The 27835-nt window shown below is 50.1% G+C and overlaps 1 protein-coding gene across 1 annotated transcript in view; it reads right to left on the bottom strand.

Moving 5' to 3' along the window:
• ACVR2B (activin A receptor type 2B) overlaps window positions 1–27119 on the bottom strand; it is a 37205-nt gene extending 10086 nt beyond the window's left edge. Inside the window, exons 1-10 of the mRNA XM_012756405.2 lie at window positions 26705–27119; window positions 5562–5769; window positions 5101–5210; window positions 4778–4929; window positions 4546–4689; window positions 3819–3962; window positions 3312–3460; window positions 1607–1721; window positions 738–876; window positions 515–645 (exon numbers count right to left, since the gene is read on the bottom strand). Coding sequence (XP_012611859.1) covers window positions 515–645; window positions 738–876; window positions 1607–1721; window positions 3312–3460; window positions 3819–3962; window positions 4546–4689; window positions 4778–4929; window positions 5101–5210; window positions 5562–5769; window positions 26705–26756 — 1344 coding nt within the window. The 5' untranslated portion in view covers window positions 26757–27119. The remainder of the gene's footprint in view (window positions 1–514; window positions 646–737; window positions 877–1606; window positions 1722–3311; window positions 3461–3818; window positions 3963–4545; window positions 4690–4777; window positions 4930–5100; window positions 5211–5561; window positions 5770–26704) is intronic.
• Window positions 27120–27835: the final 716 nt, after the last annotated feature.

The raw sequence follows: 27835 nt of genomic DNA, 5'->3' as shown, positions 1-27835 counted from the left end.
CCTTTGTTAGGGCCCCTCAGTGAGGACAAGCTTGGGGGCCAGAAAACTTGACGATATTCCAAGGATCAGGCAGAGCCCACTAGCCCCAACCACAGGGGCAGTTCCACTAGCAGGGGCCTGGGGAGAAACTTAAGGAATCAGGATGCCTTTCTTCCTAGCAGTCACCATCTGGAGACTACGGACCTCCCTCCACAGCCCCAGGAAAGGTTCAGTGAAACCCCAACATATATGGCATGGGTGGGAGCCCAGGCTCTTCCTAGGGGCAGACACAGCTGCTTTCCTTAGAGCAGTAATATTCAAACAAAATCTTATGCAGAGCCCAAACCACACAAGGACACGATATGTAGCGGTTCCTCTCTTACTCCCCACAGCCCCTGGGACACCTCTGTATAGTCCGGGGGAACATAGCAGACTTTCTCTTTGTCCCATTCCCCCTGGATCTCAGGTTCCTGCCACATGTGGCGGATTCCCTTCTCCACTCCCCTGCGCAGTCACCTGCACCCAGGCCCCTCACCGGGTGCTTCAGCCAGTGATCCTTAATGGTGGGCCTCATCTTCTTGTGCACAACCACCTCCTGTAGCTCCTCCAGCGACGGGTGCTGGCCGATCTCTTCCTCAAAAGGCAGCATGTACTCATCCACAGGTCCTAGGGGTGAGAGAGAGCCTGGCATGATCCCCTCCAGGTCTCGCTGCTCCCTAACCCCCACCTGGGATGCCCAGGGCTGCCATCCTCCTCACCATCTGCGGCCTTGCAGCGAGACACGAGCTCCCACAGCACCAGCCCCATGGCATACATATCGATGCGCAGGAAGGCATCTCTCTGGAAGTTGATGGCTCCCTCGAGCACCTCAGGGGCCATGTACCTTCTCGTGCCCACCTACGTGACAGAGGAAGGCAGGGTTTACAGTGACTGACCATGCACAAACGCACACACAGCTGGGACGTAGGAGCTACAGCCTGTGCACACCAGATGGGGGCAATGCAGAGCACGGCACCAATGATGGCGAGCCTTGATTGACCGCATTCACGACAGAGTTATGAGAGGTCACACCGTGAATTATGCTTTGATGGTAATTATGAAACATCACACACTCAAAGTAACAGTAATCTAAAATGGAATTGTTACCAAATTACTACAGCAATACCACAAGGCACTATACAGATGAAGTTTATTTTACTGAGATTCAGACCAAAGACAAAGGGGGAAGGAGAATACTTAAAAATATTAACATTGATTATTTAGGATGATTTGCTAAGTTTAATTTTTAGTCACTTTTTGTAAATTCTTGGTCTGGATTCTTACATTTCTATTTTATCTTGTTTAATACTTATTAATACAACTGAAAGAGAAACACTGAGACTACGAGGACGAGAGGCCGAAACTCCAATGGGGAATCTCTACGTTTCTAAGCTGACTGACCTGGGGAAGCTGCCTTTCAAGCCTTGGTTTCCCCAGTGGTAAAACAAGAGCATTGTTCTCTGAGTTCTCGGACAGCGCTGAACTCACCCAGTGACCCTCACCGCACCTCACCAGCTGAGCACCAGAAGGGGAGAGAGTCCACCCTGGGCTAGCCCCTCTCTTCTCCACCCTCCCTGAGGCTTGTTACCTGCCCATGGGTGTCCCCTGGAGGTTTCCCTGGCTCAAACCGAACGGCCAGGCCAAAGTCAGCCAGCACAGCCGTGAGGTCGCTCTTCAGCAATACATTCTTGCTTTTGAAGTCCCTATGGAAACAAGTGGGCCGAGATGAAGCTGAATATCATGGTCCAACCTAACATGCTCCTGAACATCCTGATCCAACTCCCACCCTTGTTCCCAAGATACTAGAGTCTGTGCCCTACAGCCCACAGACTAGGCCATCCCACTCTATCTAGGGTTCAGGCTCTGCGCCAGACTACAGAGGTGAAGCTGCACAGGCAGGTAGCTTCAGCAGCCCACAACAGGTGTGGGAACCCCTTACTACACCTCGAATGAAAGGCTTCCACCAGGGTTGGCAAAGCAACACCTACCCCAGTGGCTGGTCAGGCAGGCCCTGTCCCAGTCCCCGCAGTATCAAAGCCAGCCCATACATTTTCAGAGATGTTGGGGACAGGAACACCCGTATAGGATGTGAGTCTTTTTCCGGGAAGAATTTACAATATTTGGAATGTGAATGAGAACAGGAATTTAGTGTTAGCTTGCCCAGGATCCAGCAGAGGCCCCTGAGGGGCTCGAGCTCACCATGAAGGCAGGGAAGAGCAGGGTGCTGATGTATACACTCTGCTCTACCTCTTACTAAGAAAGCTATTCTTGGTCCTCAATTTCCCCAGTACCTGTCTCAGCCTTGCTGTGAGGATTCAACTGAGTGAGTAAAAAGCATTTATGCTTAGGGACATGCCTGGCACACTTACTATGTGCTGCTATTAAGTTGAACCATATAAAAGAGTCAACATTCAACCTTTTGCCCTACAAAATGGCAAATTCATATAGTTAATCTTCTATGTCATTACTGTTATTACTATTAGGGACCTTACAAAGCTTTGAACCTTGGAATTCGAGGTTCATTCACAGTCACAGAACCAGACTAAACTAGCTATGAGACCTTGCCTAAGTTATTCAACTTCTCTGTACCAGTGTTATTCCATCTGTAAAACAGGGCTGTGTAAAACAGTACCTATCTCTCAGGGCAGTAATTGGTGTTAAATTATATTGGTATTTCTCTAGTGCTTAGAGCAATGCCTGCCACTAAGCAAGCACAATAGTGATAACTTTATGCTATGCCTTATAAAATGTGGTTCAAGGACCCCAGAAGGTCCCTGACACTGTTTCAAAGGGACCTGCAAGGCCAAAATTATTTTCATAATAATCCATTATTTGCCTTTTTTCTCATTCTTTCCTGAGTATAGACGAGTTTCCCAGAGGCTAAACGACATGTAATATGATCACTGTCAGCTAACAGGATGTGTATGTGCGCTTTAATACAACAAATATCAACAGACATAACTCACGTATACAAAAGTTGTTTTAAGAGTAAAAGGAGTGATGATGACCAAAAAGTTTCAGAACTGCTGAGCCATCTCTCCAACTAAAGTAATGGAGTCAGCACTTTGTGTGACCATTAGAGGGCATCAGAAAACCAGCTGGGGCGGCCATGCCATTCCCAGGACACAGGTGAAAAGCCAGGGTTTGTGCCCAGAGGCTTCTTACACACTGCAGGCAGACCAAGCATGTTTGGTGTTTAGGAAGTTGAGACATCCCCAGATGCTGCTCTCACCCACCAACCCTCTCTGCAGCTCCAGGCCAAGTGCAGGGAAGGCACCTGCTAATCCAGTTACCTGTGGGCAATAGACGGCTTGTGGCCCTCGCCACGGCACCAGGGCACATCCTCATGCAGGTATGAGAGGCCTCGTGACATCGTCTCTGCCACGTGACACAGTTCGTTCCAAGTGATGATGTTCCCCTTGAGGTAATCCGTGAGGGAGCCCTAAAAGAAGGTAACGAGGAACTTGGGCACAGGCTCTGGGTACAGCACAGCACCCAGCCCCAGCCCCAGGGAGGGATGTCTCAGCAGGCTAGTGGCTACTCTCCTGGGAGACTATAATCGATAGATGAGGCCAGGAAGGGGTATAGGGTCAGAGGGTGGTAACCATAAACTCACTACTCTTATCATAAGAATTTATCCCAGAGTTAGAGGTTCTTATTGTAAGAGCACCTATATCCACACCCATGACAAGGGTCACCACATTGAGGATACCAACACAGGGCAGGGGTCCCCTTATTATGGAAGGCCACCAAGGACACCATTCCCTCTCCTGGAGCCCTTTCTGATGACTCTGGCTCACCTTGTCATGGAAGGCCGTGATGAGCCACAGCTCCACTTCAAGGTTGGAGCCTCGCTTCTCAGCGGCGATGAACTGTAGCAGGTTCTCATGCTTCATGCCAGGCGTGCTGAAGATCTCCCGTTCACTCTGCCATGACTGCTTGTCCTGAGGTGGAGCAGCAGCTCAGCCCTGCTGCAGCTACACTGCTCTGCAGCAGAATGGCCAGGCCACCCTCACCTCATTCCCCAACCCCAGCCTCAGCATTCTGTAAGGGACCCTGGAGAAGACTGGGACTGAGCCAGGCCCTGTGGCAATAGAGCAACAGTGATCTCTGAAATCACTTAAGGCCAGTACCTTAATTTACAAATAGGGCCAATAACGTCCAGAGATGGGGAGTGAGTGGCTCAATATCACCTAACAAATAAGTAGAGCTAGGACCAGCTTTGCTAAGTGTCCTGGGCAATTGCTTGGGGTGGCCTGGTGTCCAGAGCCTCTGCGCAGAATCTGATATCAAAAACAAAACCCTGGAAACCAGAGTTAATCAGGTTCTGCAGAGCCATCCCCTAGCACAATGATAAAATTTCACTGTTGCATGAAATCCACAGCCAAGTGCAACATGAATAACAACTACCAAAGAGGCTTACTTCTCTCTCATCCACCTTGTGGGCTTGGATTGCCCTAGGGCAGGAGAGGCTCTAGCTCAAAGCCAGAGTGGGGTGTGGATGACCTGGAGCGCTCAAACACTCACCTGGAGTGGGAAGATCTTGACAGCCACAAAGTCGTTCATGAGCTGGGCTTTCCAGACACAGCCAAAGCGCCCCCGAGCCTTGATCTCCAGCAGCTGCAGTGGCTTCAGGCCCACTAGAGGGGATGGGGGTGGAGGCCCGGGGTCCTGGGAGAGAACAAGGACTTATTAATAAGGTCTGCCTTGGGCCTTCCCACCTTTACCCTTACCCTGCCCCAAGGCAACACTGTCTCACCTCATGGATGTCCACATGGCCATATGGGGGTTTACGATGCCGGTACATCCAGAAGGCCAGCAGGACAATGAGAGAGAGGCCCCCAATGGGCAGCAGCGAGTAGGCCAGCACCGTGAGCAGGGTGGGGGCTGTCGGGGGTGGCTCGTACGTGACTGGAGGACACACAGAACCCTGTGTCACACAGCCTGCCCACTCCCATACCACCAGAGCCAGAAGAGAGGGCCCTGCAGCCACTGCCCACCCAACACAGGAGCCAAGCGCTCTAGGCTAAGGAGAGACCCAGTCTGCCAGGCTGCAGCCCCTCTTCCCCCAGGCTCCCTCACCTTCCGGGCTCCCAGCCTCTGGCAGGTGGGTAAAGCGCTCGTTGCAGAAGTTGCCTTCACAGCAGCAGAAGTACACCTGGGGGTTCTCCTCGGTGGCCACACACTCCTGCCTGGAGGTACAAAGTTTTCCATATGGCCCTCACCTAGGGGATACCCAGCCAAACCCCTCCCAACAGACAGAGCACCTCACAGGCAATATCCAGGGACGATGTGAACCTACCTCCCCTGAAGTGTGACCCAAAGCCGAAGAGGGACAGCCAGAAGTCAGCACTCACTGAGATCCCTCCTCAAGACTTAGGCAGGGCAAACAGAACTGCAGAAGGGCTTGGGGCCCAGGCGCCACCTCAAGAGCCCCTTTCTTGCTATTTCGCTCCCATTCAGACATCCTGAGACCCACAAGGCCCAGCAGGCAGCATAAGCACAGGTGGGCCGAAGAGGAGGAGGGGTGGGCTGCAGGGTACCTGTCGTAGCAGTTGAAGTCGTCCAGCCAGCAGCCCTTCTTGACAAGCTCGATGGTGCCAGAGCTGTTGCGCCAGGAGGCGTAGCAGTGCAGTCGCTTGTCCTGCTCACCCTCACAGCGCTCCAGGCCGCTCTGGTTGGTACGCTCCAGCTCCCAGTTGGCATTGTAGTAGATGCACTCCCGGGTCTCAGCCTCTCCGCGCCCGGAACCTGTACCCCCAAGAGAGAGAACCACTGAGCATGCTGCTGGGGCCGTCACTCCAAACTCCTGCCTCCAGTCCTGGGTGTCAGGCCACCCTGAGGTAGGGAGGCTGGGTTGTGAGTGAGGGTCACCAATCCCTCTGCACTCGATGTGGGACCCAGGCCACCTATCCAACAACTAACTCTTATCTTACTGTGTGCCAGCCAGCATCAGCTCCCATCTCACTTCTCCTACTGCCCCTAGGCCCAAGGCCCAAGCAAGAGTGAAGAGGCAGGAAACCTAATGCCACAGGATGGATGGGTGAACAGCCAGCCAGACTGATGGCCAGATGCACAAAAAGGAGCACCAATAATGCCTGAGCCTCCTGCCTGAGGCAATGTCCCCAAGGCAGCAGAACTCAATGAAGGGGCTTGCAAAATCCCAGTGCACATCAGAATCACTGTACATGGGGTGGGGGTGGGGGGCAGCCAACAGTTATTATTAAAAATACATATTTCCAGGCCCAGTCCAGACCTATTCAATGGGAAAACGGGCATAATCTGTGTTTTTAACCACTTCTGTCTATCTTGGGTGCTTGTGATACAGACCTCTGGGACCACCCGGAGGAACTACAAATGGGGGTGGCTTCCTGCTGCTCCTTCCTCTGCCCACCGCCTGCTCCCCACAGCCCCCCAGGGACAACAGCAGGCAGGCCTTCCACAACTCTATGCCCAGACTCCAGTGTCCCTTCCACAGCCAACAACACACCTGGTGCCCAGCACGGCTGGAGAACGGAGTAAGGAATCAGGCCTGCGTGTACAGGCTAAGGCTCCCAGAGTCTCCAAGGGGAACATGTGCCTCAGGAGGGCTAGCTGGTGGCTCAGCTGCACTTATGTATCATCCTCCCAGCTGGGTTGGGCTCCCTGCAGCCCTGGGCACTCCCCATCTACTCCTGAATCCCCTTTTACCCCCTGCAGAAGTGCCATCCAGGTGGACAAACACTTCAGCCTCCAACTACCCATTCACTTTCCTCCAAACATGGCCTCAAACCTTCACCAAATCCATCTTCCTTACCATCCCCTAAAAAACAACCCCCAGTCCCAGCCCCAAATCTGCCCCCACTGTCCCCATGAACTCCACAGCCCTGTGATCAGAAAAAGTGTGAAGATGCCAAAGGAGGTTTTGTCTGGGAGAGCCCTGCCATCACTCCCTGACAGGACATCCACAATGGAGGGAGGCAGTGGCACTGCCAGAACCCACAAGAAGAAATCAGCACCAAGCTTGCACCCATGATCTCCGTGCTTCTCGAGCCCACTGTGGGCCAGTGCCCCGGCACCACCCCTGGCTGCTCTCCCCCTACAACTATTCCTACCCCAGGCAGAAGGGAGGGGTCAGAGTCAATCCCATAGAAGGACACACAGACAGACAGCCCACCAGCAGCCTGAAAGGCTGGCTAGAGCTGCAAGGAGAAGGAACCCTGCCCAGACCATGGGGGAGGGCAAAATGCCTGAATCTGAGCACAGCCCAAGGACTTCCTCAGCCTCCTCTCTACCCCCATCAGTGGCCTTCATGAGCAGAGAGCGTGACTTCCCAGAGTACACCCCAGGGAGAAGGATACTGCCTGTCAGTTGGGAAATGTCCTCACCACAGGAGTGGCCATTCTGCGGTCAGACCCCACCCCTTCTGCACCTCCCTGCAGGGATAGGAGGCTTCTTCCAAAGGGTCTGACTGGAACAAGCAGCAAATCTTGAGGCTCCAGACAAGACCCAGGTCAGGATGTCACCTGATCCTCATCTGCCCAGATCCTCCCACAGGCAGCCCTGCAAAACCGCAGCCTTGAATCCTCCAGATTTCAAATCCTCCTCTGACATTTTGCACCTGTGCGACTCTGGGCACATGACTGAACTACTCAGTGAAGTGGGATCATAACAGTACCTACCTTCTAGAATAGTTGTTAAAGTGCATTAAATGAGTTAGTGCACTTTAAGAGTGGTCAGAACAATGCCTGGCACATTAGCTATCATACTAGAGCCACACCCCTCCCTGCTGTCTAGATAATCCCTCACAACACAAGCCCCCCAGTAGGGCTCCAGTCCATCGAGTCACACCAGGCCCACAACAGCTTTGTGCTCGGAGCCCTATGTGACATTCCATGCCCTTCCCACACCACGCCCAGGCTCTGCTGCCAGCTGGAGACCCAGGGGCCTCCCCCTCCCTCTCTCCTCCCTGGCTCTCACACACTCCGCTATTTATAGCTTCTGGCAGTATTCCAACCATAGGCCCTACCCAAATACCCTACCCAGGGAGCCAGGGCACCCATGCACAGGAGGCTCCCCCTGACCCACCACCCACTCGCCCAACCTGGCAGGAGAGGAAGCCGAGCTTCCAGGATGGGGGCGATTGCTGCCTCTTAACTCCGAGGAGAGTATGCCCCCCAGACACCAGAACAAGGGGCTTGCTGCATACCTGAGCCACAGCCAACCCAACCGCTGGCCCCCAAAGGAACCAGGTATACAAGTGGAAGTGCACCAAGAAGCAGTCACACACACACACACACACACTCTCTCGACTATGTGCAGACTCCACTCTGAACCAACAATCCAGGTAGCAAGACCTACATAGACCAGTTTCAATGCTCAAGGACAAGCACTGGGAGTTCTTTTCTCTTCTGAAACACCTCAGTCCAGTGGGCCTTGCATACACCCTACTATGCCCTGGGGAGAAAAGGGGGCAATCCCACCAGGGTCCTGCCTGTGGAGGGCTCAAAGTGCAGGGAGAGGGAAGAATGATGGGAGATAGAGAAGAGGGGATAGTTTGGAGTTGGAGTGGCCATGCCTTTCTTTCCCTGGGGTTCCCTGAGCTCTGGGTTTACAGTGTCCCCAGTCTAGCCAACATCTCCTAGAGGAACTACGGACCCCAGCAGCCAGCAGGGCCATGGCATTCTGGGTTCATGGAGGCCCCTTGGTAGGCCCCCCTACCGGGAACAGGTGCCCAGTCCTACCTACATGGGCAATGTAGGTGGTGAGAAAGAGTGTCACTTTCCACTGTATCTACCTCGGGTCTGCTACTGCCAGCACACCCTCCCAGAAGCCTCCATACCCAAGAGGAAGCCAAGTAAGGACGACCCAGGTGAGTCAGTGTTGTCCACCCAGTGTCCAGCCTCCAGGTCTGCCCAAAGAGCAAAGGAACCCCCTCCCCACAGACAGCACCCCTCAAAAGCTGGCCCTAAGTTTGCTCAGTATCTGCTGCCCTACTAAGTCCCTCCAGAAGAGTCAAGGAGGGCCAAGAGACCTGAAGGTGAGTGTCCAGTGGTGTATCCAAGTTCACGATTCCACGCCCACATCTCCACCACACCCCCCCAGGACCAGATTAAAGACAGCCAGGGTGTGGGGACTGAGGCAGCCTGAAGAGAGGGAGGGAAATAAGGAGGGAAGGCTGGAGCTAAGACAGAAAGACAAGACACTGACACACATACACTTGTGCACAAATACTGCAGAGTGGCACACGCAGTGGGGAGAAAAGAATCCATAATGTACATACGTTTGGTCTACAAATTTCTTTCCTTTCTTTTTTTTTTTTTTTTTTTTTTTGAGACAGTCTTGCTCTGTCACCCTGGCTAGAGAGTACAGTGGCATCATTACAGCTCACTGCAACCTCAACCTCCTGAGCTCAAGTGATCCTCCTGCCTCAGCCTCCCGAGTAGCTGGGACTACAGGCCTGCACCGCCACACCTGGCTAAGCTTTCTATTTTTTGGTAGAGACGAGGTCTCGCTCTTGTTCAGGCTGGTCTCAAACTCCAGAGCTCTAGCGATCCTCCCTCCTCAACCTCCCAGAGTGTAGGATTACAGGCGTGAGCCACCACCCCCAGGCTGAATTTCTTTTACACAACAGAATAACTCAAGCATTCGTTTCTAGAAGCCAAAGAAAATCTCTCACAGTTTTCCTTTTTCTTCCTCATCTATGCATCTGTAAGCCATCAAGACCGATATTACATTTAACACTTGCACGGTTCACACGACATCCCAGGCATGACACAAAGCACTTGACAAATAACGTGTTTAATCCTCATGACAAAACCCTGTACAGGTCCTCATTTTATAAAAGCTGAGGCACAAAGAGGTTGAGTAACTTACACAAGTCATTTATTAAGTGTCAAAACCAGGTTTCAAACCCAAGCAGCCCGTCTCTAGAGTGTATGTTTTCTTTATATACTGCTGCCTCTCCCACAGTTCTGAACTGCACTTGTTTTCAGTGCTGTGCGGCCGTTTTCAGTCCATTATATAACCTTACCTTAAGTATCCACTCTCCTGTTGGACTCTCGCAGGTTGTTTGTGTTTGCTGATCTAAGCAATGGCATTATGAATCCTTTTTTTACATATTTTCTTGTGCTCATGTGTGAGCATTTCTCCAGGGTATACACACCCACAGCCTGGAAATGCCAGCTGAGAGGGTGTGAGCACCTTCAACTCACTAAATACTGTCAAACTGTTCTCCAAAGTGGATGTACCAATTTATGTTTCCATTCCAACAGACTACAGCCCCCGCTGAGCCACACCCTCACCCACCCTGACTTCTGCTCACCTGGCGAGTTTGAAATGGCATTTGGTTTTGACCTGCATGTCCATGACTACTCGTGTAATTGACCATCTCTCCGTGACCAACCTCTCCTGAGAACCGCCTGTCATATCCCTTCCCGTTTTGCTACTGGGTTGCTTTTCCTCTGAGTTGCAGAAATTCTTATATATTCTTGGTAACAAAACTTTTTTTTACTATATAGTAGTCCTCTTCATTTGTAATGCTCTTTGCCAAAAAGTCTATTTTTATCTGGTGCTGACATAGCTATATGACATTTCTTGTGGTTGCTATTTTCCCTATTTAATTTTTCCAACTTTAAGAAAAAAATTATCTTTCCACCTCATTTTGTCTCCAATTCAAGCTAACACTGTCTTTAACTAGAGTTAAATCCTATTATATTTATGATTACTGAGTATGTTTAAATTTGTTTTCTCTCCACTGCTACCTCCATTCGGATTATCTTTTTCAATTTCATATGTTAGCTACTTCTGGTCTGGAAGTTATACATTTCATTTCAGTAAGGACCACTGTCAGCTACTGAAATATTTATTTAGTTCTTTGGGGCTTATCTGGTTGCTTGGAGTCTGTTCTGTGCCTGTGTAGTTCAGGGGTCAGCCAGAGGCTTGAACAGAGTTATGTGTGGACCGTGGCTGTCATCCTGGACTGACCGTTATCCTATGTTTCCTTTGCTCATCATCCCAAAGAAACTGATCATCACTTATCACCTGTGTTGGATCTTTGAGTTTGTTTTGTTTTCTTATTTTGTTTTTTGTTTTTTTATTTCGGCATATTATGGGGATACAGATTTTAAGGTTTCAATAAATGCCCATTCCCCCTCTCCCCCCACAAGTCTGAGTCTCCAGCATGACCATCCCCCAGATGGTGCACATCTCACTCATTATATATGTATATACCCGCCCCCCTCCCCCTCTCACCTGCCCAATACCCTATTACTGTAGTACCTATGTGTCCACTTAGGTGCTACTCAGTTAATACCAATTTGCTGGTGAGTATATGTGGTGCTTGTTTTTCCATTCTTGGGAAACTTCACTTAATAGTATGGGTTCCAGCTCTAACCAGGAAAATATCTAACCAGGAAAATATAAGATGATCTTTGAGTTTTTGTATCCTGTGTTTCTCTCTTTGCTTCCTCCCTCATTTCGTAGAGAACACCCTCTAGTACATTTAGAGAAAGGGTGAATAGGAAGTACTTATTCGTGATCTTGCTTTTTTTTGCTTTTCTGCCTTGCATTTCATTGGTAGTTAAGTAGGTGTGGACTTGTAAATAGGAAATCTTTTTCCCCATTCCCTAAAAAAAAAAAAAAAGAAATCAATGCTTTTGAGAAGATAAGAGAATTCAGAGTCTCCACAACTATTATTTACACTATTTAAATATAAGCCAAGACTATCTGAAAAACAGGAAAATGTGTCCCATATTCAAGAGAAAATACAACCACTGGAAACTAACCCTAAGAAAATTGAACGTTGGAATTAGCAAAGAGTAACTATCAGAAGTATTCTCATGGAAGTAAAATACATTCTAATGAATACATTAAGAGGTTATCTCAGCAGAGAAACAGACTCTATAAAAAAAGGTCCAGGCCGGGCGCTGTGGCTCACGCCTGTAATCCTAGCTCTTGGGAGGCCGAGGCGGGCGGATTGCTCAAGGTCAGGAGTTCAATACCAGCCTGAGCAAGAGCGAGACCCCGTCTCTACTATAAATAGAAAGAAAGTAATTGGCCAACTGATATATATAAAATTAGCCGGGCATGGTGGCGCATGCCTGTAGTCCCAGCTACTCGGGAGGCTGAGGCAGGAGGATCGCTTGAGCCCAGGAGTTTGAGGTTGCTGTAAGCTAGGCTGACGCCACGGCACTCACTCTAGCCTGGACAACAAAGTGAGACTCTGTCTCAAAAAAAAAAAAAGGTCCAAATAGAAATTCTAAAACTAAAAACACCATATCTAAAATTAAAAATTTGCAGGCCTGGCGCGGTGGCTCACGCCTATAATCCTAACACTCTGGGAGGTCAAGGTCAGGAGTTCAAAACCAGCCTGAGCAAGATCGAGACCCCGTCTCTACTATAAATAAAAAGAAATTAATTGGGCAACTAATATATATAGAAAAATTTAGCCAGGCATGGTGGCGCATGCCTATAGTCCCAGATACTCTGGAGGCTGAGGCAGGAGGATCGCTTGAGCCCAGGAGTTTGAGGTTGCTGTGAGCTAGGCTGACGCCACAGCATTCTAGCCTGGGCAACAAAGAGAGACTCTGTCTCAAAAAAAAAAATAAATAAATAAAATAAAATTAAATTAAAAATTTACAAAGACAGGCTGAAAGTAAAGAGATGGAAGTAATGTACCATGCCAACATAAGCTTGAGTGGCTATAATATGAAATGTTTCGATACCGAGACACTAAAATGGGTAACTTATCCACTCAATGAATCCCCATCAGTTCTATTTCCCAATTTTGAAACAAATTCTCCTACCTGTGAAATATCACTTCAAAGAAAACTATAATGTTTTGATTTTTATTAGAAAGACTATCCATCTCCTAATTTCTGAGTTGGTTTCTCCTTTGTCTTAAAGTAAGTACCCATATAGGCATGGATATATTTCTGGACTTTCTATTCTGTTCTATTCAGTTATCTTTGCACATCATTAGTTTATTATTTTAATTACCATAGCTTTCCAATGAGTCCTGAAATACAGTAGGAGAACCTTTTTTTTCTTTTCCTTAAAGATTGCCTTGGCTCTTCTTGATCATCTGCATTTCCAAATTGCTTTATTCTGAGGATTAACTAAAGATTAAACATTAAAGGCTTTTTCTACATCAACTGAGATAATCATATAGTTTGTCCTCCTTTACTCTGTTAACATCATGAATTAGATTGATTTTCAATTGTTTTTATCAGCTATGCATTCGTGGGATAAAAACACTTGATCATGATGTATTAATAGCTGTATCACACGTATTACTGAATTCTGGGTATGAATATTTTATTAAGGATGTTTATACCATATGTTCACTAGGGATATTAGTTCTATTTATCTTACCTGCTCCATGTTCTCTTATCTCTCTTTTATTGCCTTCTTTTTAACTGAAGAATTCTCTATTATTCCATTTGTCCCTTTTTTAGCTTGAAAGTTATAATCTTTCTATCATTTAGTGGTTACCCTAAAGATTTTAGCATGCCTTGTTATCAAAATATAACATAAGATTAACTGACAGTTCCACTCTCTTCCTGGACAACATAAGAACCTTTAGAACAATTTAGCTTCATTTGCACTCCATTCCCACATACAGCATTGTTGCCATACATTCTGCTTGTGTGTGTATTTCAAACTCAATATTCTTCCCATACCAAAAAAAAAAAAAAAAAAGCCTGAACAGGAAATCATTTTCACTGCTCTTCATTTCTCTCTACATCTCTAATCTTCTATCTGGATTATTTTCCTTCTGCCTAAAGAATACCTTCTTTACTTGATGCCTTGTTAAGTTCTGTTTTATTTTGAATTGACACGATTGTATACATTTATGGGGTACAATGTAATGTTGATACATGTGTACGCTGTATAATAATCCAATCCGGGTAATTAGCAAATGCATCACTCAAATGTTTATCATTTCTCTGTGGTGAGAGCAAAGTCCTCTCTTCTAGCTATTTTGCAATATACATCATTGTTAACTACAGTCACCCTACAATGCAACAGAACACCAGAATTTTTTTCCTCCTATCTTAACTTTCTACCCTCTGACCAACCTCTCCCCATCTGACGTTCCTCCCTAGCCACCGGCCTCTGCTAACCACTATTCTCACTCCCTGCTTCTATGAGATCAATCTTTTTAGGTCCAAAATATGAGATCGTATCTTTCTGTGTCCCCTTAACACAATGATATCTTCATTCTTGAAAGATAGTTTCACTTGATAGAGGTTAGGAACTGGGAGCGGTGGCACATACCTGCATTCCGACCTACTTGGGAGGCTGAGGTGAGAGGATCGCTTGGGCCCAGGAGTTCATGACCAGCCCAGGCAACACAGTGAAATTCTGTCTCAAAAAATAATAAATAACAAATAATTTAAGAAAAGAATTTTGGGTTGCCAACAATTTCTTTCAGCACTTAAAGCTATCACTCATTCCACTGTCTTCTGGCTTCTATTGTTTGTTAAGAAGCCAGCTGTCAATGTAACTACTGCTCTTTTTTTTTTTTTTTGAGACAGAGTCTCACTTTGTTGCCCAGGCTAGAGTGAGTGCCGTGGCGTCAGCCTGACTCACAGCAACCTTAATCTCCGGGGCTCAGCGATCCTACTGCCTCAGCCTCCCGAGTAGCTGGGACTACAGGCATGCGCCACCATGCCCGGCTAATTTTTTGTATATATATATTTTTAGTTGGTCAATTAATTTCTCTCTATTTTTGGTAGAGACGGGGTCTCGCTCAGGCTGGTTTTGAACTCCTGACCTTGAGCAATCCGCCCGCCTCGGCCTCCCAAAGTGCTAGGATTACAGGCGTGAGCCACCGCGCCCGGCCACTACTGCTCTTTTGGATGGTACTGCTGTTTTACTCTAGCTGCTTTCAAGATTCTGTCTTTGGTTCCAGAATTTTGACTGTGATGGGAATAGGTGTGGATTTTTATATTTATTATCTTATTTGGGACTCACTGGATGTCTTATCTATGGCTTGATGTCTTTCATTAGTTTTTGAAAGTTCTCAACTATTATCTCTTCTGCCTCAATCTCTCTCATTTACTTCTGTGGCTGTGACTTCATGGGTTTTAGACCTTCTCACTTGATCTTCTAGGATGTGTCTTTCTCTTTCTTCTGTATTATCCATCTTTTTGTCTCTCCACAGTTTAGTCTGTATATTTTTTTCTGATCCATCATCCAATTCACTAATTCTCTCTTTAGTTTCACCTAATCTGATAAAATCATTCATTAAGTTCTTATTATAATTTGTTTTTAATACAGAACAAGTTTTGAACAGATTTTTTTAGTTATCTATAGTTTTCAGCTCTCTGCTGAAATTTCCACTCTCTCATCTCCTTGACCACAGTGAACACTGCCTTTTTTTTTTTTGAGACACAGTCTCACTTTGTTGCCCAGGCTAGAGTAAGTGCTGTGGCATTAGCCTAGCTCACAGCAACCTCAAACTCCTGGGCTCAAGCAATCCTGCTGCCTCAGCCTCCCAAGTAGCTGGGACTACAGGCATGCGCCACCATGCCTGGCTAATTTTTTTCTATATATATTAGTTGGCCGATTAATTTCTTTCTATTTATAGTAGAGATGGGGTCTCGCTCTTGCTCAGGCTGGTTTTGAACTCCTGACCTCGAGCAATCCGCCCGCCTCGGCCTCCCAGAGTGCTAGGATTACAGACGTGAGCCACTGCGCCCAGCCGTGAACACTGCCATTTTAAAATATGTATATGATTACAATTGGAGCTCATCAAGATCTGCTTAAACTGTGATGTTTCTGCTAGTTATCATCACCCAGTCATTATATATGCAAAATTGTGTATAGAAATAATTTGAGACCTGGGATGATATAAATCCTCCAAAACAAATTTAGTGCTTCTGGCAGGCAGCTTAAGATACTATTAATCCCAAAATATTTTAATCCAACTTTAGGGGTTGTCTACAATTGGGTTGTCCTCACTCCTAGTCTTTGGGATCCCAATCCAAAAGTGGTTGACTGTACCCACCCTTTGCTGAGAACTCTAATTCCTAGCCCCAGAAGGCTGTCAAATGCAATGCTGAATCTATCAGCTGCCCCTAAGGAATGACTGAAAACAGACCCAAATGCCAAAGTCATTGTTCTCGGCTTTTGTTTTCATGCGGATACTAGGCCTGGTAGTTCTTCGCTATCTTCTTAGCTGTACAATGCCTTCAACCAGAGATGTTTTCTTCATTTTGCCAAGTTTCTCCAACTTCCTTCAGGAAGAGGTTTGGTCCTGATTATCAGAAGAGGAAGTTTCCATACCTACTTCTTACCCAGCTTCTAGACATACTTTCAGGACCATAATTTGCCCAAAGGCAAGGGCACATCTACACATACACAGAAACTGAGCCCACCAGTGTAGATAAGATTGCCCATGGAAAGTGCTAAGATCAGAGACACCAGGGCAAAGCCCTGAAAAAAAGGAACTTCCATTTCAAAATGTAACTCAAAAGAAAAACAGAATGCACTTTCTACCTACTTCACTATTTCAGACTGTTATAGACTGAATTGAGACCCTCCATTCATAGGCTGAAACCCTAAACTCCAATGTGACTATATTTAGAGACAGGGCCTTTAAGGAGGTAATTAAGATTAAACAAAGTTATAAGGGCAGGCTCCTAATCCAATAGGAGACTGGTATCCTTATAGGAAGAGGAAGAGACCCCTGGAATACACAGGCACAGTGAAAAGGCCATGTGAGGACACAGCAAGAAGGCTGCCATCAGCAAGGCAAGGAGAGGCCCCACCACAAAACAACCCTGCCAGCACCTTAATCCTGGACTTCCAGCCTTCAGAACTGTGAGAAAATACATTGCCGTTGTTTAAGCCACTCGATTTATGATATTCTGTTACGGCAGCCTAAGCAGACTAAAACACAAACAGTGCACATCACTTGTACAATGTGGGAAAGCTGACTGGGACGTCATTTGTACTAGAAACACTTCCACATATCCAACGTAATCTCAATCCATTAGCAGGGCCAAACAGGCGGGCTTACACAAGGAATCCCAGTCCAATAGTAACAAATGAGTAGGCAACAAGCTGAAGAAAGAGTCTGGGAAGCAAGGGCTTTGGAGAACAAGTCTTCCCAAACTGTGTTCCCTAAGTCATCTGCCAATCGTGGCAGAGGGTTGTACAAGTGAACAAGGCGCACACTCACTCACTCAGAACACTCACCAGCGCTCCTTCTGTCATGCGAAGCCTCTCATCAGACTCTAAAATGACTCTACTGCAGTTTCTCCCATACCCCTACTACCGTTCTCACCACCTGTGAAATCAGAGATCTGTCACGTGCACTGGGCTCGCTGATCGTGCTCCAGAGCTCTTCAGTAAGTGTCTTAGTCTCTCTGTGGGGTGGAGGCAGCATGGAGCACGGTGAGTGAGCACACACAGACGCACACACGCGTGCCCATCTCAAACCCAGACCAGCGCATCCTGGCTAGTCCAGTGCTACCTCCCTTGTCAGCGTAGTAACCTGGAGACTCAGATACAGAAAGCAGCCTCCCTAGTTCTCAGACAATGCACCAGCGGAAGTGAGCCCTCCCCCTCTCCAGACACCCTTCATGAAGTGGGGCTACTTCTAACCTCAGTAATCTAGCATTTCAGCAGGGGTTTGGGATGGAGGATAAGAAAGTTGTTCATAGATTGCTGCAGAGAGCTACCTGCCATCTCACCCAGCTTCTGCCCCCACTGCCATCACCTGGGTAAAATAAAATAAAACTTAAATTAATTAAAATTTAAAAAGATAGTAGAGTCATCTTTCAGTATCCATTAAAATTGAAAACATACATGTCTTACAACCCAGAAATTACTCTTGTCATCCATCCTTGAAAAACGATCTGCATAAATGCTATACGACCACAAAATCCATCAATAAAAGGAAACCAGATAAAATGTAGCCTATATTTAAACTTTGGAATTTTACACAGCTATTTAAAAGATCAAAGGAGATCCATATGTATTAGAAAGTTTGCCAAAACAGATCTTTGAGTTTAAAAAGCTATGGCATGCAACGACATAAGTGAAAGTCAGAAACATAGTGAGCAAAGGATGGACACAAAACAGTTCATTCCATAAGATTCCATGCATGATTCCATTCGAGATAGAAAAACGGGAAAAACTAATTTATGCTGTTGTAAATCAGGACACTCGTTAACACTAGAGGGTGGGGGTAGTGACGAAAGGGGAGTAAGACAGGGCTTGGTGGGGGAGGGGCTAGTAAATTTCTGCTTCTTGAGCTGGACGCTGATTACACAGGTATATTCAGTTTGTGAAAATTCAGAGCTGACATTTAGGATAATTACTTGTATGCTACGCGGTATTTATTTTATGCTTCAATTAAATGCCAAAATACCATTTTAGGTTAAAAAAAAAATCTATTTCTCTAAGTACTCCTATAGATGCACAGGTAAAAATGTCTGGAAGAATACACACCATGGCCTGGCGCAGGGGCTCACGCCTGTAATCCTAACACTCTGGGAGGCTGGGGCAGGAGGATCTCTTGAGGTCAGGAGTTCAAGACGAGCCTGAGCAAAAGGGAGACCCTGCCTCTACTAAAAATAGAAAAAAATGAGCCCAGCGTGGTGGAATGCACCTGTAGTCCCAGCTACTCAGGAGGCTGAGGCAAGAGGATCAAATTGAGCCCAGGTGTTTGAGAAAACACACCAACCTTAAAAGGCTCTCCTTTGGAGGGGAACTCAAGGGTCAGAGGTAGTAAAGGAGATCCTGGTTTTATCTGCAGCATCTAAATTTCTGCAATTACTTAATAAATGTGTTATTATTTGTATAACTAAAAACGAAATTTAAAAAGGGAAAAAAAAGTTAGAGCCAAAATGATCTAGACTCCCCCAACTACACCCCAGGGAGACCCTTGGGTGAAGGGAGGTTTAGGTGTAGCTTTTCAGGGTAGGGAAGACAGAACTGCATTGATGGCCCTGCAAGACCCACCCCCAGGCAGAAGGTTCACAGGAAGGGCCAGCCAGGTAGGAGGAGAAACCTGAGTTCACCTCTCTAACTCTTCTGGACCTCTAGTTTCTAAGCCCCAGAACAGATGAGCCTTGAGTCCCCATGTCCTTCATGCACAGAGAAGCTGGCCCTCTCATGAACCCCGGGCCACAGGGCTTCCCTCCAACCCAATGTCAAACTTTGTTGAGAAGGAAATTCCCAAAAAGCACATAAAATAAGAGAACCTTAAATCATGGCTGCCAACCTAGGACTCTGAGAACTCATGCATGCTTCCTGAATCAAGGGACACATCATAATCAAGTTGGGGATAAAGGAGGAGGAAGGTTGTCAGTGACACTGGACATTCATTAAAAGGCACTATCCTCATACCTGAAAACACCATGCACCACACTGCACAAGCCAGAAGGAAAAAACATCTTGGCATCAATACTGGAGAGAGTCAGTTTCCAATTCAGCCTCCTGTTTTAATTGGTTCAGATCTGGAGGAAACAGGGACCCCTCCCTCTCCTCAGATGGACAGACAACAGCTGGTCTGGTCACATCCTCGGAAATGCTCAGCCACAAACTGGGGAAGCAACCTCCATCCTCCAGCCAAGGGCTTGGGTTTCCAACCAGCCTTCCTTTTCCTTCTCCAGAACTAATTTTAGCCTCCTTGGTTGTCAGAGTGGAACTGAAATAGTCAGCAGAGGAACATTTGCAAAGAGCATGAGCTTGCCTCACAAAACACCTCAGCTCCAGCCCACAAACCGGCCAGGGAGGAGAAGCCCCATTGTCCAGCAGGCCAGGCCCCTCCAGAGAACATTCCCCTGGCAGGAGGGCCACACATCTGCCCAGTGAGGCAGGCTTCCTTTCCAACACCCACTTCCAACGATCACCTGTCTCTGAATGAAAACACCCAGCTGGAGCTGCCAGTCCCAGAGAGGATCTGAAAAAAGCACATGTATGTGTACAGCAAGCCTGGAATAACCAGCATGGAGCTGTCCAAACGCAGGAAGCCATTATTGGTCCTGGGCCAGAAGGAGGCACAGCTGAGCCCTGAACAATCCCAGCCTGATTTATCCACTGATTTCCAGTACTTACCATTGTCTCAGACAGAGACATCACTGACGAACTTAATAAACAAAGACTCAGAAGAAGGCAGCAGCGTTTCCTCTACCCAACAACCTAGGCATCCAGAAACAGCACCACCAGGACAGCAAGGACAGGTACCTCTGGGGATGAGATGGACCCATGAGTCTGGTGGAGAATGAGAGATCAAAAAGGAAGCCCGGAACAAGGGGATGGGTGTCTGTTTTGGAACAAAGAATTGGTGATAGAATCTGAGAAGGCAATAAAGTATCCTTTGGAAAGACTCCAAGAGCTGGAACTAGGAAGTCTCAAACCCAGCAAGCATTTCACACACCAGTGATGGGGAGCACTTGGAAACTGAAGCTTTTAAGAATGCTTCCTCCAGGTGGGTATAGTGACTTGTGCCTGTAGTCTCAGCCACAAGGATCACTTGAGGCCAGGAGTTCAAGACCAACCTGGGGAACATAGCGAGATTCCATCTCTTGAAAAAAATATGCTTCCTCCTACCCTAAGAACCCAGTTTGTAATTAGTTCCCAGTGCAGCAAGCTGTCTCACTAAGTTCAAGATCAGAGAAGAGTCTCCCAGAAAGCCCTAGCTAGCAAAGATCTGAGTAGACCAGAGGAGGAATAGAAAATAAACACGGGGGTAGCCACAGGGGGCTGCCAGCCTGCAAAGCCCGACAGACAGGTCTCTGTAGACATGGACTACTGCGTCAGGGTCTCCAGTGCTGACCTGTCTCGGGCAGTGCTGCTCACCACACCTCCCCAGGTCCACAGGAGGAAGCCTGGCCCTGCCCTCAGATTCCAATCTGACCACCACACCCCGAGAGAGGGGAGAGACTTGCACCCATACCTTTGTGGAGAGGCTGCCCACCTGCCCTGGTGTCCCTGGCCTGGGGGTTCCAGGCCCACAGCCGCTGGGGCTCCTCGGAGTGCCACACGGCAGGCCCGCTCGGGGGGAAGGGCATGCCTGTGTCTTGCTACAACCCCAGCACTCCTCTTGGCAGGCAGGGCAGCCTCAGGTCCTGAGGCTTGCAGGTGAGTGGAGAGGGGGTGCTGGGCAGGCGGAGAGTCCCCAACAACAGGCACTTCCTGACATTCTGCGCGTGCAGGAGGGAGAGAGTGCCAGCCTTAAGGCAACAGTCAGTGGCGGGTGGGCGGGTTCGGACAGGCAGGCTGCCCAGCCACCCATAGCCACCGCCTCCCTGAAACCTGAACCACTTCTGGGAAAACTCAAGGACGCCAGGATTCTCCTCCCTGGCAGGCAACATACCAGAACTACTAACTTCGAACCAAACTCTCACACGCTGAGTAGGTTTAGTAAAGCAGGAATCCCCTGGCTTTGAAGAGAATCCAACCTCAGACTTTGAATCCAAAAGGGCGTGGGATGGATGTGCATTCAGAAGCCATCACCCCCACCTCCCGTGACTGTCTGCCTCTTTAAAATCATGAGAACATTCTAGATCAGTGGCTCTCAACCTGAGACAATTTTGCTCCATATCTCTGTCACATTCAGCAAGGTCTAGAAACGTTTTCGGTTGTCATGATTAGAGAGGTGCTACTGAAATTAGTGGGTAGAGGTCAGAGGTGCTGCTAAACATCCTACAAGGCACAGGACAGCTCCCCCTCCTATTCTACCCCAACACACAACAAAGTATCATCAGACTCAAAACGTCAATAGTGCCAAGGTTGAGAAACCCTGTTCCAGAACGAGACTCATGCAGCCAGGACCCTGCCTCAGGGCTATCTAACCAGAGCTGCTCTCAAAAGTATTATCCAGACTCCCCCTCCACCCCTCTAGATCCCAGTGCATGATGACAAGTCAGTATCTCCCAGTGGATCTAAACTCCTGACCTGATGCTCCTTGGTTCCCACTTGTACCACCCTGAGCTCCCAAGCAGGGGGCTGAATGCATAGGCATTCTGGGGGTGGCTCCCTAGAAGAGACCAGGGCTGAAATCTGAACACTGGGCAGGAAGGATCACAGAAGGCAGCAGTAAAGGAGAGGACATGTCCGGTGGCCAGAACAGGGTAAGTGAGGCAGCAAGGTGGGAACAAGCCCAGTGAACCCCTCCCCACCAGGACAAGGTGCCCCTCAGGACTGGTACAGGGGATATGTGCAGGGCAGCAGAGACTTCAAGGAGTCCAGTGAGGGGACAACAGGTTTCTAGCATTAGTGCAAAACAGCATGTGCACACAATGTACATGCACACATATACTTATTTATACTTATTTATTTTCCTGAGGGAAGAGCACAGCTTTCATCAGATTCTGAGAAGCCTATGACATAAAGGACCACTGTGGGCCGGGCGCTGTGGCTCACGCCTGTAATCCTAGCTCTTGGGAGGCCGAGGCGGGCGGATTGCTCAAGGTCAGGAGTTCAAAACCAGCCTGAGCAAGAGCGAGACCCCGTCTCTACTATAAACAGAAAGAAATTAATTGGCCAACTGATATATATATAAAAAAAAATTAGCCGGGCATAGTGGCGCATGCCTGTAGTCCCAGCTACTCGGGAGGCTGAGGCAGAAGGATCACTCGAGCCCAGGAGTTTGAGGTTGCTGTGAGCTAGGCTGACGCCACGGCACTCACTCTAGCCTGGACAACAAAGTGAGACTCTGTCTCAAAAAAAATAAATAAATAAATAAAGGACCACTGTGTAGGATGCAGGCTCTTCACTGGGCTCCCTGCACAGGGAGCTCCTTAGATGAAGTGTCAGAGGAGGTCAGGTGCTTCTGGGGAGTCCCGATACCCAGGAAAACCTGCAGAGCACTACACACAGAGGTCCACCCAAGCAGTGGGAGGCTGTGGGGCTCAGATCTTACGTTTTAGCCCAGCTGTAGGGCCTGGAAAGATGGGCAAGTTTCTCATATCATCTGTCTTGGAGGGGCCTCTAAGAGTTGGGGAGGGTGCCCACTCCTCCCAAAAGGCAGTTCAGCCAGCCAGTCAATGCAGATCCTGGAGTGCCCAGCAGGTACAAGGACAGGTAGCAGAGGACACCCTTCCCTAGAGAGGGGCACCTACAGCCCACAGCTCTGTAGCCCATGTCTTTGGCAACTACCACTACACTGGGCCTGAGGGATGACGGTCACTTCGCTCACTCATTCACACACAGGCCCTTCTCTGAGGAAATGGAATGTACACGCAATGTGTGCATGTACATTGCGTGCACACACTGTTTTGCACTGATACTAGAACCAGTTGCCCTTTTACTGGACTCCTTGAAGTCCTTGCTGCCCTGCACACATGCCCTGTACCAGTCCTGAGGGGCACCTTGTCCTGGTGGGGAGGGGTTCACTGGGCTTGTTCCTACCTTGCTGCCTCACTTACCCTGTTCTGGCCACTGGACATGTCCTCTCCCTTACTGCTGCCTTTTGTGATCCTGCCCATTGTTCAGATTTCAGCCCTGGTCTCTTCCAGGAAGCCACCCCCTGAGTGCCTACGCATTCAGCCCCCTGCCTGAGAGCTGAATGCTTTGGGTCAAAGAATGGCCAGCCTATGAGGGTAGTCAGGGGCTGCGCTTCCTCGCAGGACAGACAGGAGTCTGGTCCCCCTCCCAGTCAGTGGCTCCTGACAGTCCACTCAGAACATAGCTCCACCCGGCCCCCGTAGGCCCTCTGATCTGAACCCCAAGTACAGAGACAGGTGTCAGGAGCTCTTGTGAGATACACAGAGTGTCTGTGATGTCCACTGAACTCGAGAGCCAGATGGCCTATTTCTCAAAGAAGTGGGCCAGGCACAGACCACAAAAGACTTAAAGAACTGACTGACTACTGATCTTGTGACGAGCACCATGTCATTATTACGGCATAAACTTGGCCTTTCCTTCTAGGTCTGCACTGTCCAATATGGTAGTCACTAGCCAACTGTTGACTATGGAACACTTGAAATACAGAAAGTTGGAGTTGAGATGTTCTATAAATTAAGATACACACTGGATTTTGAAGACAGTACGAAAAAAAAAGTCTCATTGTTTTAATATTGATTACATGCTAAAATGATTATTTTGTATAGATCAGATGCAAAATAATCATCCTGCTTCATTATAGAATGTTTGTGTCCCCCCCCCACCCCAAATTTATATGTCCAAGCCCTAACCTCCAATGTAAAGGTATTTGGAGACCTCTGAGAGGTAGTTAGGGTTGGAGTAGATCATGGGGCCATTAGGTCATAAGGATGAGATTACTGGTCTTAAGAGAAGGAAAGATAAGCGTCTCCCCCTCTCCCTCTCCCTGTCTCTTTCTCCAGCCCTGTCACGGAGGAGGTGGTGAAAAGGGGGAGGTCTGCAAGCCAGGAAGCGGGCCCTCACCAGAACCCAAGCCAGCACCTTAGTGTCAGACTTACAGCCTCCAGAACTGCGAGAAGATAAATTTCTGTTGAAGCCACCCAGTCTACAGTATTCTGTTATGGCAGCCAGAACTAAGACACAGCTGTTTCTTTTTCCTTATATTAACATGACTACTAGAAAATTTTAAGTTATGTAGCTAGGCACAGTGGTGCATGCCTGTAGTACCAGCTACTCACAGGTACCCAAGAGGCTGAGGCAGGAGGATCGCTTGAGCCCAGGAGTTTGAGACCAGCCTGGGCAACATAGCGAAACCTCATCTCCTAAAAAAAAAAAAAAAAAAAAGACAGACAAGTTTAAGATATGTATAGTTCGCATAACATTTCTGTTGGACAGCACTATTCTAGATCTTCTTTCTATCAGAGCACTGTGTGCTGCAGGAGGTAGAGGTAATTCTAAACAGGAAGCTAGAAGCTTGAAAGAAGGGCATCCTTGCTGCCAAAGGAAGAGAAGGGCCAGCTCTGCCCCAACCTGGACCTGGGGCAGCTGTCTTCCCACAGTTCCACACAGGGCAGAGTAGTGGCCACCAGAGGACTGACTGGTGTAACCCTAAGAAACACCCTTACTCTACCTTCCTCCCAGGGCAGGAACGCAGATCCTTGGAGTCTGACTCTGGCTGCCCCCTAGCAGGATATACTGCTCAGCACTGCCCTGGCTAGAAGAGGGCAGCAGAGGAAAGAGGAAAGAAATAGTCCTTTCAGGGGCCCGATGCCTCCTGGCCCTGCCTAATGAAGGAGGTAAGACAAACTGGAAGGGCCCAAGCAGGTCCGGAGGCAGCTAGGTGGGCTGCTGCATGCCTGTTAAGCAGCTTGCTGGCCGCCCTCCCTTTAGCAGGCCCACGCCTTCCCTGGGGCGTGGAAAAAGCATCTCAAAGGGAAGGGGGCAGAAAGGAACAAAAAGTTCAACAGGACCACCACTTCGCCTCCAACGCACAGGAAACGGCTCCAGGAGAGCAGCGACGCCACCTCCTGCAGGGTCCTGAGGTACCAGTGAAGTGAAGCGGTCTTTGCCCTCTCTCTGGTCCCAGCACTCAGGCTATGCGCTCCCATCCCCACTCGAAAACTCACTCGCTTTAGGCGTAAACTAAGCCTCGCTACTTTGCCAAGGAGGGGGCAGAAATGAAGGTGGGGATGGGATGGAGATCCCGGATCCCCACCCCCGCAGCAGCCGGGGGACCCGAGCCCCGCCCCTGTACACCCAACCCCGCCCCTCGCGGGTTTCCCAGACTCCGGGCTGCTGCCACTGCGGGCGGCGGGGGACCCGCGCTGCATGTGTAATGGGGGCTGGGAACAAAGACGCGCAGGACCTGGCGGCCGGGCCACCGGGTAACAGTCGCCCCGACCTTCTCGCAGGAGCGTCAATGCCGGGCTCCCGACGTTTCCCAAGACTGCCTGGAGCCGTCCCAGCGCGCCCACCTGGGCTGCGCGCACCCTGGCACTACTCGGAGAGGAAAATCGGTGCTTCGGCCTTGAGGGAAAACCGCTCTCCCGGGGGAACTCCGCGTGCATCCACCCGCACCCACATACCCCCAAGAACACGCGCGCCAGCCAAACACCCCCTACCATACGACCGCGGCCCGCCGGCGAGCTAAGTGAGGGTCACCCACCCCAGCCACTTGCCTCCCCAAGGCCAAGCGAACGCGGACCTGTTGGTTTAGCTTTTTACGCCACCTTCCCTCCCAGGTGCCCAAAACAAAGCCGTCCCGCTAGGCGACGGCACTCGGCATCCTGGGCCCACCGCAGGGAAAGCGGGAGCAGGTGGGAGCCAGCACCAACAGCCCGCCGTGGGGGAGACGCGACGCAGACTGGTGGGATGGGGTGCAAGGGACTCCTCTGGGCAGTGTGAAGCCGCCCCCGTCGCCTCGCTCTAGTTAGTGGCTCAGAGAGACGCGCAGCCCTGTCCCCACCGGCCACTGCTGCACCGACAATCCCTACCACCCCCGATTAGATGCGCCCACCCGCTTGGCCGCCTTCCACACGCTCAGGTTTTCCTTACTCTCTCCCTGGGTTCCACGCGCCCGCGTAGCCTGAACCCCGACCCTCAGGCTCCGGCTCCTGGCCTTCATCTCAGGGGCGCCTAACGACCCAGAACCCTTCAGACCACCGCACACACAAGACCGTCCCCCCACGATCGGCAAGCCGGGCGCCCAGTGCGCCCCCAACTCCCGCCCCGGGAGGTGCGAGCTGGGTGCAGGTGGCACGGCGACGAGGCCGCGGGCCCGCCCTTTGTTGGTAAACACCGCGCGGCGCCCGAGGCCGGCCCGCGCGCCCTCCCCGCGCCCCGCGCCGCGCCCCGTCCTTACCGGCGCACAGCGATCCCCAGAGGAGGGCGAGGGCCGCCCAGGGCGCCGTCATGTTCCGCGGCGCCGCCCCGCGGACACCCGGAGCCCGCGGGCAGGGCCGCACGGCGCTCCCGGGGCGCGCAGGGCCCGGCGGCGGCTGTGCTCTCCTTCCCGCTCCTTCCTTCGGTCTCGTTCCCCGCGCGCTTCCCGCGCCTTCGTCCCCGGGCAGCGTTCGGGCTCCAAGGGCCGGTCGGCGGGGCCGGGCTCAGGGCCGCTGCGGGCGGCGCAGGTTGCGGCCCGGGCTCTGGGGCGACGCGGGGGCCGGGGGGCGTCGGCGGGGCACGGGCCGGGGCGCGCCCGACTCAGGCATAACGCGGCGGGGCTGGGCCCGGGCCCCGGGCGCAGGGGCCGAGTCCGGAGGGGCCATGAACGGGGGAGGGGTGGGGGGAGGGGACCTGAACCGAGTCCAAAATGGCTCCTGAGCGGCGGCCACGGAGCCGAGCCAGCGGGGAAACCCGGATGTTGGATACAAAGAGGCGGGCGAGCTGGGCGGGGAGGGGGAGGGGAGGCGGGCCCTCCGGCCGCGTGGTCCGCGCCCCCCTCGGGGGCGGGGCTCCAGAGAAACAACAACACGGAGGCCCCGCCCCCCGTGGGCGGACGCGCGTGCACCACCTGGCCGGAGGGCAAGGCGAGGCTTGCGAACGGAGGTGGCGGGATTGCGTCCCTGACCACTTCACCTGGACCCTGTGGTCAGCACGCTGGGAATTCCTGCTCCGCGCGCTCGGGCCCTCGCTCCCGATGCTTGCTACCTACGATCCCGGAGTTAATGGACAGCCCCGGAACTATGGCCTGGATTCCACTCCGAGCCTCAGATCCCCCACCTGTGCAACGAGGGTTACAGTGTAGCGTGGGAGAATCGTATCTCTATTGATGGGCGAATTCACTGGCAGAAAAAGCCTGACTTCTTTAAATGGACAAGTTGTCCCCCACGTCTGCAACCCCTGGCCAGACGCACAAAAGCACAGCTGGAGATCCTGTAGAGTGATTTTTTTAAATCCATCTAAGTAAGGGAGGGCGCAGAGCCCCGCCCAGCAGAGCAGCAACAGGTGGGAAAGGGCCTCTGGCAACCTGCTTCCTCACCCTTACCCGAAA

The sequence above is a fragment of the Microcebus murinus genome, chromosome 1 (assembly GCF_040939455.1).
Source record: "Microcebus murinus isolate Inina chromosome 1, M.murinus_Inina_mat1.0, whole genome shotgun sequence".
NCBI classification, from domain to species: Eukaryota; Metazoa; Chordata; class Mammalia; order Primates; family Cheirogaleidae; genus Microcebus; species Microcebus murinus.
This window is presented reverse-complemented; position numbering and strand designations above follow the sequence as displayed.